Genomic DNA, 13,493 nt, shown 5'->3' with positions numbered 1-13,493 from the left:
TGCCTGTCAGATATGTATGTAGCTGTATTTCCGAATTCAGTTATATATATGTCTGCCAGGTAAGTATGAACAAACTTTATTGTGATATAATTTCATATTTTGCCTTGCGTTATTTTACTTCTGGTTGGTTCAAGTCATATACGCTTGCTGTAGTTACCTCTTCGGATGGCAACCGAGAGGTCTATTGTCTATTTAAGGACATTTAATCGTTACTCCCTGCAGCCTTCCAGGAGTTTCCGATTTATCTTTTACCGTTGTATGGTAGTGTTCTGACGACACAAACGCATCTATATATTTAGCGTTTTCTGTTTCGCTTAAATATACCAGCTTGAGTCTTTTTGCTCAAAAAATAACGGACCTATTTCTTCGTAGAATAGGGTAGCTGGCAACCCAGACATAAAGTTAAGAGACGACGTTCGTAAGCTGCTGGCTGCTGCTGTGTCTGACTGTCCAACCGAGCCAGTAACAGATCGTGCGCTGTCATCCGCTTTAGGTTACGTCTCTCTCTCCTGCGGGATTGACTGACTAACCGTATCTCTGTGCTGGCGGTTACGTCTCTCCTGCGGAATTGACTGACTAACTGTATCCTGTCCTACAATCACGGACTTTAGCCTAAGATTGTGGGGATTTCTTACGTGAATGAATAAATGTTGCATTCGTTTTGCCTTACTATGTTCAACAGTTATATCTCTTAATCCTTTCGGTGCTCGTTACCGCACGGTACAGAACTACGAGTCTACCGCAACATTGCACTTTTATATGCTCTCTTGCTTAGGCAAAGCGCAGCCTTATTAGGGAAGTAAGCATACTCGGGGAGGGAATGGATGAGCTTGCTGGGGACCATTTCCTTCCTGAAGAAGTTTGTTTCCCCGAATAGACTGCAATTCAGACCACAGGTTTTTCCTACCGGGAAACTGAAATATTATTCAAGGTCTAGGAATGATTCTGAACATCTCTCAGTGCGTCATGATAGAAAGAAGGTGCCGGACATCTGGATAGAGTTTTAGATGTCCTGGATCTTAATCTGAAAGAAGTAAATGCAATTCGGTCGTCCCTCCAGTCCTCGAAACGAGTTTGGAACCAGTGGTCCACATCAACTCTGATTTTCCACAGCTCTCTCATTTCTTAACAAGTATCTTCTCTCGGTCCCTGCTCGAGTTTACGAGAAAGAGCCTATTATAACAACAGGCGTAGAATGTAACGATCCTCTACAGGTTCGTTACAGGATTACAAAAGTCCGTTCGAATCGTCTCGATCGACGGCAGCAACTATTCACTTCCGAGTGGAATCTTTCTTTAGAAGTAAGTTGAGAGTTGTGTAGACTTCAGGGACGCCCTTTAATTCTTCTCTTCGATATGTTGAGGATGAAGAGGCTTCTTCTTCTCTGCTCCCTTATTCTTGATCCGGGATCGGTACCATTAAACGCCATCCTATGATATTGAACGGGGATGGATGTTTAGTCTCTTTTCCCCTTTTTCAATCGCTTAGGAAATGTAATAAGAGGATTTATGACGTCACAGGGAGCGACAATGACACTGATCGCCCCATGTTGGCCTTCAGGATCCTGGATTCACAGAGGTCACATACTTCCTAGATCACTTTCCAAGGACCTTTTCTGAGAGAGTCGGTCTACTCTAACTCGAAAGGTACCTATAACCTCTCCGCTCTGAGTCTGACTACGTTCAGACTATCGAGATGTTGACAGGAATAAGATTACCGTCTTCCATTTCCGTCTGAAGAATGGGATAAGCTGGCAGTCACAACTATTAAAGAATATGCAATATGTTGTTGACGGCCTTTGGGCTCAGAGATTTGCGTCTGTCAAACAACAAAGCCCTTCACGATCTTTGAGTTCTGTGGAATCTCGAAACTCGCTCACCATCTTTTTGTCTCACCTGTTTTCTCGGAGTCAGACACTCGTGCGAGATCAGGCGACATATAGTAGCCCTGAGTTTCTTGTTGACGAAGTCGGTTGCGTTTATACACCCCCGATGATCGTGTAACATGAAGACCAGGTTGGACTGGTCGGCTATTCTTCCTTCGGGACTGAATCGCCTTTTTGCTCCTCGCTCCTTTCTCCTGGCACCAGAAGCTCGAGTCAGGAGTTGATTCACTGACGACGTTGGGTTGCGTTGATACACCCCCAAGGTTTGCTTAGATTGAATCGCCCAGGCAGTCCAGACACTCATCCTTCAGCGAAGAATATTCCTTATGGTCTTCAGGGTACAGCCTTGCTGTCCTTGATTCGTCTGACTGGTCAACTGGTCGGTCACCTGACTTTAGTACAGACGGACGGACTGTGCATGTCCAGATCGAAGCTTTCAATATGGAACTTAGACGTAGTCTGAAGTTCTTAATGTCAAAGCATTCGAACCTCTCCTACCTGTTAACTTCTTGCATGTGATCAGGAAGGCCTTCTTCTAACCACCCTAGATATGACAAAGAGGGTTAGTGAAATTTTAAGCCATCGTCACAAGTTTTGGCTTTAGAGAACACAAGGCGGTGTGCTCTCTAAGCCTTCCGTTGTGGCCTAAGAATGGAAACCCGTTTTGTCCTTGGGCCAGGAGCTTGGAAGCAAGGATGGCACAAGTTAGTGGGCAGGAGCCAGAGAGAGTCCTGTGCCCTGTCGGGTCTCTCAAGTTTTATCTACATAAAACCCAAGAAAGTCGAAGTCATTCGGGCAATCTGCAGTGTTCCGAAAAAGACCAGACTTTGCCCATATCGAAGAACACCCTGGCTTTAGTGTTAAGGAGTTCTTTCAAAAATGCTCCTTCATTGTGTTTGCACAAAGATTTGAAATCTTTTTATCTGAATGCTCACGAGGTGAGGGCGCGGCCTCGGAAGCATTTCAACAGAGCATGGCACTCAGCAACATCCTGAGTACCATGTTTTAGCGAAGCAACTCTGTGTTCACTTCACACTCCCTGCGAGATGTGAAGATGGCATATGAGATCTGCTGCTCGCTAGGGCCATACGTGTCTGCAGACACAATCTTGGGGGCAAGAAGTACCACTCATCCTATCCTGTAGAAAATGGTTAGGAAGAGCTCTTGATTTAGTTGTTGAGTCGCCGACAACGGCGACTTCTTAACTCTTAAGCCTTAGTTAAAACACCTTAACTTTGGCTAGGTTGGTCAGGTGGTGATTATATATATATATATATATATATATATATATATATATATATATATATATATATATATATATATATATATATATATATTATATATTTATTTTACTTCTTAGCCCTCATGGTATGGTCAATATGGTCTAGTCACGTCGTGGTCTCGCCCCTGTTGACAAATCATCTGGAGTGCACCAGCTATATAGGTCTCTACCTCGCTGGCAACTCTAGTAGCAACAGCAGACACTTACGTGGCAGTAACACGAAGCCAGCTATGCTAACAGGTGGAACCAAGATGTAAATCATCTGCATGCATTTGTTTCCCAAAATCCTTCTATTCTGTCCCTTCCCACCTCCAAAGGTGGGATTCAGCTATATATATATCTGACAGGTAAGTTTCATGAACAAAATGATATTGTTATGATACAATAAAGTTTGTTCATACTTACCTGGCAGATATATATAATCAAGTACCCACCCACCTCCCCTCAGGGGACAGTGGAAATGAAAATTATGAATAGAAAATGGGAATGGTTCCTGATACCCGCCTCCCAGCGGCGGGAATGGGTACTAACCACCTGGCCGACCACTGCGTGTGTCGGAAGTTTTTAAAATTCTGTCGGACTTCAGAAAATACAGCTATATATATATCTGCCAGGTAAGTATGAACAAACTTTATTGTATCATAACAATATCATATTTATATGGTTTTGATTACTTACTTTCATAATTGTGAAATACACAGAATAAAAGTATACTAAGTATACTTTCAATACAGAAGTATAACATGCATATACCAATTTATCAAGAATTTTGAAATAATATTCGGATATATCTAAGCATACTTGTACTACACAATTTGTATATAGACAGCTAAAAACTACAAAAACCTATTACATGCAGACCACTATATTAGGAGCAATCGCTTAAGTTCACTGGAGGATTGTGCAAAACTGTTAATAGTTATACTTCATTATCCAGCTCATCTAAAATTTCCTTTTCAATGGATGGTAACATGTAAGATTCCAAGTTTTCCTCAGACATTGAATTTCTTAACCTTGTCTTTATAATCTTCAGTTTTGAAAATGCCATCTCGCACTTTACATGGGTAACAGATAATGTGCAAATTATTTTATATAGTTCATAAAGGTTATCATATGCCTTGTCATGAAGTGTGTTGGAAGCTAGAATTTTCAGTATACAAGATGGGCAAGTAGTGTACATTTTACTGTTGGTGCAACTGCTGCCCACATTTTCACCATCATGAAGAAATAACTTTAAAACATCAAAGATTGAAGCAAAAGAAACAGTTCCAATTTCACTTGATCTCTGATGATTTGTGGAAACAACTTGATAATTCCTCTCAATGCTTCATCTTTAAGACCTTTCTCAGCAATTGTTTTAAAATTTGTAGAGTCCAAGCAAGATAAATCTTTGTACAACTGTTTGTGTTGTACAAAGCGGGATTCCAGTGACTGAACAATACGATCCATTATTAAATTAAACACATTTATTCTAAAACCAACCAGGGAATCTGAGGAGCTTCCTTAATCACTAGCAAGTTCATCTGCCATTTTTATCTTCTTCTTTCTCTTAACTGGCAATGCATCTTCCAAAGCATCAATTTGAAATGTTATCTGTTCATTCAAATTCATCTGCGAAATTTCCCCAGTACATTTAATTACAAATTCAAAAGCCTTGCTGTAGATATAATCAAATGTTCTTGTCTGTTCCTTCAACTTTATTGTAACTGTATCTACCAAACGCCATGCAGTAAACATATCTAATCCATTGGTATGCAGGTATTTTGATACAGGACCTGTAGTTTCAAATATATACAAATAAGTAAATGCAGTCAATATGGTTTCAAACTTTTCAATACTTTGAAGAAAAACGTTGCTTTATACTTTGTTTTTGCATCAAACTTGTCTGATTCTTGAATCATTGTTGAGCATACCAGTAAATCCACACAAGTAATCACAGAAACGTCATCAAAGCATCTAAATACAGTTGTCGCTGCATTTGATTTCCCTGACCATCTAGTCTCACCTATTAGCTTTAATCGTTTCATTTTTTCTTGTCTCAGATGTTTTCCTACTTCCATCCATACAGCCATTCGCTGGTATGATGCTTTCACAAATGTAGCTAAATTCTGAAGCCAATTGAAAAAGGAAACTGCAGGCACACAACATTTTGTAGTCTCAGTTATCACTAGATTCTAAACATGGGCATACCACCATACATGAACATGTTGATCTGCCACAACAGCAATTCTACTTTGTAAAAAGTTGCACTGCCCATGGTAGCTTGCAGAGCCATCTGTGCTATGAGATACGCATTTTTCTGGGTCAGTTTTATGACGTTGTAACGTTTTGATTAATAGATCGAAAAGTCCCTGTCCTGTTCCATCATTACTTGGTACAACTGAAAGTAGTCGCTCATAGATATTACCTTTAAGCACATATCAAATTATAATACTAAACCAATCAATGGATGAAATATCTTGCGTTGAATCAACCTGTATAGAATAGTATTTTGTTGATTAACTTCTTGCCCAATTTTTTCTTGAATCATATTTTTCATAATGTTGATTAAATAGTTTATAGTTGTTTTACTCAGGTATGTAACAAGTCCACCACGACCTTTACTGTGAACCTTTCCTTGTTGTTCTAATCGTTTAATACTTTGCTCAGACTTGCTTTGCACCGAAAAAACATGAGCTGCCATAGTACTGTCATCTTTGGCCATTAACTGCACTATAGCTAAATAATTACCATGATTCAAAACATCGTTATCTAAAGTGTAGGCCGATTCATTTCTGTGACCTCGAAAAGGAAGTGCTTGTTTGCTGAACATCTTTATGATATCTTTAATTCTCATAACAATACTTTTCTGCTTCAATACTTCTTCTCTCCTTTTATTCAGCGAAATAAGAAATATGTGCTTAGGCCCTGGAAGCTTATAGCTACGTCATGTTTCAATATCAAAAGTGCACTTATTTTGCCATAGACCGTAGTACAGTAAGGATCGGCTTATCACAAATTATAATTTTGAATTTTCATTTCCTTGACATTTTTTCATCATCTTCGCAAGATCTATCAGATGCTGATAGACCAAAGGACAGGTTACAAAAAAAAAATCAGTGCAACTCACTTCTTAAGGAAGTCAGTCAAGGTAATATCACTTCAGTCACTAGTCAAATACATTACTGCTACAGAACAGACTGTGTCCGTGGACGACGGCTGAGGCGTGTTGAGCCGCTGCAGTCCTACCACTAAACAGTTGCTGCAAGGAATAGTCATTTTCAATGGCCACAATGCACTTTAGATAAGGGATCGTTCCCGTGTGTCAATGCGTGTATTAATATGCATAATATATACTTAGTTAACTTATATAAAGTAAAAGATATCAACAGATGGCAACCTAAATGACCCTAACGAAAATCATGATATTTTAATCTTGACAACAGTGACTGATCGTGTTCCGTACCTGTACCGTGCTGTACGCACCTTGTGAGTTGTTCTCTCTCTCATACATACATATATATATATATCACACATACACACAACACCGTGTGTGTGTGTGTGTGTGAGAGAGAGATATTTGATTGATTAAAAGGAATTTTTACACAGCTCTTTGAAAGAGAAAGCTGCATATATAGTATACACACACATATATACATATATATAAATATATATAAAATATATATATATATATATATATATATATATATATATATATATATATATATATAAAATTCACAATTATATTAATATATATGTTTTGTCTTCTAAAAATAGCCATTTCTTTTCTTATTCGAGTTTGAAGATATTTCCTATTGACATATAGAAACATATATATTTCACAAAATGATTTCACTTACCATGCTGCATATACTAGTGACAAATAAATCTTTACTTTCCCTCACTGTCATGCAAATCGCATCTGTTGTGTGGGACAGGGGCCTCATGGAGCCCAACTAGTCATAAGTCGCCATATATATATATATATATATATATATATCTATATATATATATATATTAATATATATATATAGTATATATATATATATATATATATATATAAAACCTTACATTTAGAAAGGAATTTGTTCAGTATTGAAATTTTCCATGGTCTTATGTGTAAAGGGCCCATGTGTAAGGGGCCCACTTGCCATCGGGCAAGCTGGCAACCTGGCCAGTCCGCCACTGGTTGCAGGTGCTTCTGCTTCTTCTCCAAGGCCTGTTCATTGCCGTAAGGATCTCAAGGCGCTTGTCAAGAGGTCGAAGGTTGTGAGCGCGGAGTTGATGCAGCAGGAGTGTTTGCCTGCCCCTCTTCCTGGTACTTCCAGGAGTTTGACCCCGAGAGATTCTCATTTTATCTTGAGTGTTCAGGATTCCTCACCAACACATGTTCGTACGTCTGCCCCGCCTGTGCTCGTACGCGGTCATGTTAGAGTCATCTGTTGGGAGAGTGCGTAGTGATATCCCTAGTGTTGGGGTTTGTTCTTCGCAGGAGTTGGTGCTTGGATCCAGCTAAGACAGGTTAATTGGTGTTTCGGGCTGTTTGGCTGTTGGTTCTTCTGGTAATTTACACAAGGAAGGCGCTTTAGATAAGCCTGGACATCATTCTCTTCGTCGGTCTTCAATGCTGGAGCAGGAGGAGGGAGACATGTAAGATTGTTCGTCTTCCTTTACAGAAGTTTTCGATTTCATTTGTGGATTCAACAATTTGGAGAGTATTACTCAGGCTCAGTCATCTTTCACTCCTTCCTGCTTGGAAGTCTTGCTGGGAGCTACTCAGGATTCCAAGTCATCATTTCAACTTCCCTTGTCAGGGCATGTTGAGTCGGTCTTGCATAAGGTTAACGCCTCTGTTTCAGATTGGGACGGTTCGCTTTGCTCTAGGGGCTCTGCCAAGCTGCTACCCCCGCCTCTCATGAGGCATAGGAAGTACTATGCTACGAACTCTTGCATTTTTTATGTCGCGTCATCTTAACCCGGACGTCATTCGTCTGAATCCGGTATTGACTTTAGAGCAGGTAAGGTTAGTGGCTCCATCCTTGTCTCCACAGGATGCCGCAGCATTGGAGTCTATGGCAGCCTCCATGTTGCAGATGGTTTCTTGACTGGACTTCTGGTCAGCGGTCATTGCCAAGACATAGTACTATACATACATGTACCATAAAAATTCTCTCATCTCAGTAAAATAGAGAGAGAGAGAATTATTTCTTTTGTTATTTAATGTTATTTCATTTATACATAAAAACTTGAAAACCTATAGATTACATAAAAAATTAAACATACTTTTGCAAGGTTTCTTGAAAATGCGAAAATGTTGTGTGTACGTTTGCGTGTCTGCGAAAAACTTGCGTTTGATAATTAGTTAGGTTCCAATGAAGGGTTCGCAGTATTGTGAATTCATGGAACTCGAATTGTGTAAGATTTGAGGTATTACTGTATAGGAGTCCGCGATTTACAATGGGGGCGGGTTGGGGAGGTCTCTGTACTTGCGTCATGTCATAAGCCGAAAATCATCGTAAACTGAAACATATTTAAAAATTGTCGAAAATCTAAGAAAACCTGACTTTTAATGCTTTGAGTGCATTGAAAACTATGTAAACTGCATTTATATTAAATTTTTAATAAAAAAACCCTTGAAATATCAATTATTCTGCCTTTTTGGAGTCCTATATCTCCCGTCAGATTGTGTCATAAGCATCGTAACCCTGGAACATGCGTTGTAAACCAGGAAATAACTTTCGATGAATACATGTGAAAAGAGTCATAACCATTTGTTGTAGTGTTGTAATTTATTAAAGTTTTCTTTGCTTTTTATGTTAACATGGAGGAGTTTTGTATTGTTGTTGCCTTCTTGACAGTTTTTTATTTTTTTAATGTCAACCTGCCTCCAAACTGTGTACCTATTTTTGATTGTGTATTAAAGACACCATGTAACAGGTTGTTCCTCTTCTGCATTAGCAGAGCAAAAAGCCATAAACTGAGTAAGGAAAACACAGATGAAGACCCTAGAGAAGTGGGAGAACTGACAGGTTTGTGACCTAACCTTACTGCTTTTTGCAGTCTATCTGCATCCTTTCTCTTCCTGTACTAATGAACCTGAGAGTAAAGTCCTTTGAAAATCCATTCCACATATGTATATCTATTGCTATTTTCAATATCACACTTTATACCCCTGCAGCCAGCACAGTGTTTCTTTCTACCTTAATAATCAGCATCCTGCTAACACAGTAATCATTCCTGAGAACATAAGGTTCTTAAGGCCTTGAGTCCAGGGGAAGGCATCTTAGGAAAATAAATGTAGGCAGGAAATGGCCAAACCCTTGAAATGCCAACAAGCTCCTATACATAATGGTGGCAAGGAGAATTGTAAAATACATCTGGTGGAGCACAGGTGTCTTAGACAGTCATCCGGGGTCAACTATTGGACCTTCTTGTTTTGTTGGAATGCTGACTCAACCATCAGCGCAGAGATATAAGCAATCTTTAACTGTAAGTAAGATTCATCCCAATTGAAAAGTTTTGCATAAGATAAATGAGAGGTTTAATGAAAGAAAAAAAAGGAAGTTTGAAGTGCAAACTTGCATCAGTGGAGTTTATACGTATTTTGAAATGTTGCTTAATTTATGTAATAGAAGAAAGGGTTGATGTAAATCTGTGGTAAGTTTGATAAGTGACAATTCTGGTTATTTGAACAGTTGGTTGGTACCAATAGCTGATTATGCTGCAAGGTAAATATAGCTTTATGGTGGATAGTGTCTAATTAGAGACTGTATTGAGTAAGATATGTCTGGAATAGAAAGGTTCCATAGGTACGGTTGACTGTTTCTGTAAGGGAAAGATGAAGATGAGGATTTTAAGTATATCATGAGATAGCATTGCTTACTATACTTGGGAAGGTGTATGGAAGGAGTTTGAATTGAGAAAATTTGACTTGAGAACAGAGCGAGGCTTTAGAGAGATAGCTGCAGTTTTAGTAAAGCAAGGCAGAGGATATTTGGATCATATGTTTTATAAAGAGTTGTGTGATAGCTTTTAGGTTATTGGAGAAAATTATGTAGGGCATACTTAAATCTAAAAAAAACTAATGAGAAAAATTTATGATGTGGAATTTATTATTCAATAAATTCCACATCATAAATTTTTAATTCTCTCATTAGTTTTTTTTAGATTTAAGTATGCCCTACATACATAAAGAGAGTAGTTCTTTAAGAGCAGTGAGAAATTATGTGATCAAAATAAAGCGTATAAGAATATTTAGATTGTTGATTGAATGGCTTGACATTAAAGTGGACCTAAGACAGTTTTGCATTATGTATATCTCTGATACTTTTTATTAATTGTGTGGATTGAGGAAAATCAGGGCAAGAACTGAGTATGAATTTGAAAGTCATTGAGACTAGAGAGATGGTTGCAAGTAGAATGTGGAATTGCTGAAGTTTATAGATGGTACCATATAATGGTACTTGGTGGAGGTCAAGAGAGGTAGCAGAGATAGGGAAACTGAGTCTAAAGTTTGACAAGGATTGAAAGTAAATGTTTACGCAAGTAAGATTAAGAGGTAAAAAGAAAACTTGGTATTTGGTGCAATAAATATTATTACCAATGAAATTAATTGACTTATTAGAATAAAGGTGGGAAGATACAAGATGATTTGGAGTAGTAGGTGAAGAAAGTTAGCACACAATTTGGGTGAGTGTGTGTTAGGGAAGCAGATGTTGGAATGTATGGGAATTTAATAAAAGAAAAGACATATTGTTAAGACCTCGGGATTGTTAACTTTGAAAAATACAAATTGACTTTAAATTTTTTATTTTTCAACTTCTTGTAAGGTAGGAAGAATTTTTTAGAATTGGTTTTCTTAAACATGTGCATTTGCAAATCTTCCTTGTTCCATTGCTGTGTTTTTTTCTTAAATTAGCAACCAAAGTTTGCCCGGTCTGGGGTGCTGCATGTTTTTATTAGCCCACCTCTAGAGCCTTAATGGCTGTTTTAAAAGGTAACAAGTAATTTTCGAATCTTGATTTCTATATGGTTGATAACTTAGCATATAGAATAGAATATAGAGCTAATTAATATACTTTATATTTTGCAATAATTATATCATGAATTGTTTCAGGATGGGTCACTAGAAGAATCCATACTTTCAACTGTCCTCTACCCAATTCATCATTTAGATGACCAAGAGTTTTTCCCTGGAGACTTTGTAGTAGAGCAAAGAGATAATAGTACCATTGATCCACACGAATATGGCGTTGTGCAGAAGGTTGATCATGCGGGGAGGACATCCATTGTGAAATGGTTTAGGACATACACTGCAGGGAGTGAACCTCAGTAAGTGGTGAATCTGAATTTTATAAATTTTGTACTGGCTGAGTCAAATGAATTATCTAAGGGAAGATAATATGTATTCTGATAATGTTCAGCGATGATAATAATGGAAAAATGTTTCCCATCAAAATAGAAGTAGAGGATTTACTCATTTGAATTTCTGTGTATAATCTCTCTGGGAAACTGTAACATTATACCCAGCATCTTTGTAAAATAGGAAGGTGTAAATTTTTCTCCTTGAAAACAAGGAGTCTCCTGAATTCTTTATTCACACTAACTGAGCAGTGAAAAGGCTATGAATCAGTTCATATAGTATTAGGTATTTAGTTTTCAATGTGTAAGGATTGATGTTATCTTTTACAAGTATCTATACATAACATGAGACTCATCATTATACACAATTTAACACCTGCTTATCCTTTTTTAAGGGTTAGATGTAAAATTAATTCTTTCCAGTATTTTTTGTCCTTTCTCTGCTCTTTCTGGGAGAACTACGCATATTCAGGTTTAGGCCTTCATCTTATTACCTCTGCATGCTTTCCCAGGCCTTCCTCCAGCGACCTGTATCTATTGCTTTTGTTATTCACTATACATTCCTTCTCATCACATGTCCAATCCAACTCAGTCTTTGAGATCTGTCTTTTTCCAGCCTCATGATAAACATCCCTCCACCAGTTTCTTATTTGTATTATGACCAACCTTTTTGAAGTCTCCATTTTCCTGGTCAGTGTAAATTCTTATGCTGCATAGATTAGTACTGGCCTTTAGTACCTATTTTAAGTATGTACTAAGTCTGTACAGACAACAAAATTTAGATATAAATACCAGTTGGCTGTGTATTTGGGATTGGATATTTAAATTGAATGTTTGAATTCAGAAAATTAAAATTTATTAGCCACGTGCATGCACGGCATGGCCAAATTAATTCTCACTAACTTTTTGAATTTCCAGAAGCATTGACAGTTCTTTGGTGGCCCAGTAAGGTACAAGTAAGAACTAGGCAGTGGCATTGGTGTAGTTTTCCTACTCTAGCAGCTGCGGCCATATTGGTAATGCCTGTTCAGAATACTTAGACAAAGACTGGACTTCTTTTGAGCCTCTCGATTTCAGTAGTTCCTTCTTTGCTGTTAAACAGATTTATCATTAATGACAACTGCAAGGAAGTTTACCAGTTCTGATTGGAATAGTTGAAATTACAGTTTGGAAGGCATGCATTCTCAACCATAAAACTAAAGTTCCTGGTGGGGTTTAGTAAGGGACAATTAAACATTAATGTTAAACTCTGCCTAATAGGCAATGTCCCAATGGTGGTCCATGAAAGGAAGGCTCTTGTATCTATTGTGGTGAATATGATAGCATTCTTAGATGAAATTTTAGTTTTTCCTACCATTTTGAGTAGCAACATCACTGAAACTGTTGACTATGTTCTGCTGTTATTACTATAATTCAGAAGATGAACCCAATTCATAGGGAACAAACCCACAGGGGCCATTGACTTGAAATTCTAGCTTCCAAAGAATGTGGGGCTCATAGAAAGAATAAGCAGAAGGTAATGGGAAATACAGAAAGAAGAGAGCACTTATTAGAAAAAATATAAATAAATAAATTAATAAATAAAAGATATAAGTAAATTATTAAAATACAAGAAGAATTGTATTTGGGTAGCAGTGCATTGCATCTTTGCTTGAACTTTTGAAGTTCCAATTGTACAAACTCTTCAGGGAGACTGTTCTACAGTCCAGTGGTGTGCTGGAATTTCCTATAGGTTTCCTATTAGTTTGTATCAGGCACGATTTTGTATGGATAGGAATGTTTGTATCAGGCACGATTTTGTATGGATAGGAATGTTTGTATCAGGCACGATTTTGTATGGATAGGAATGTAGTTGCAAATGATATACTATCATTATGTCCTAGCAACCCTAACTAATGATTAAGCTGAGAAGCAGAAGAGAAGAGGAGGATATCTTTAATGGGTTTTTAAACTCAGGTTTTATATATGTAACTTACCAAGTAATTA

At 37.8% G+C, this 13,493-nt stretch overlaps 1 protein-coding gene across 1 annotated transcript in view; it reads left to right on the top strand.

Annotated features, from left to right (window-relative positions):
• LOC135216469 ((E3-independent) E2 ubiquitin-conjugating enzyme-like) overlaps positions 1 to 13,493 on the top strand; it is a 561,446-nt gene that overhangs the window by 344,601 nt on the left and 203,352 nt on the right. The window contains 1 exon segment of the mRNA XM_064251838.1: positions 11,263 to 11,477. Within this exon segment, the coding sequence (XP_064107908.1) occupies positions 11,263 to 11,477 (215 nt within the window).

The sequence above is a fragment of the Macrobrachium nipponense genome, chromosome 6 (genome assembly GCF_015104395.2).
Source record: "Macrobrachium nipponense isolate FS-2020 chromosome 6, ASM1510439v2, whole genome shotgun sequence".
In the NCBI taxonomy this organism is placed as follows: domain Eukaryota; kingdom Metazoa; phylum Arthropoda; class Malacostraca; order Decapoda; family Palaemonidae; genus Macrobrachium; species Macrobrachium nipponense.
The sequence above is the reverse complement of the archived record's forward strand: the minus strand, read 5'-3'. Positions and strand labels throughout refer to the sequence as shown.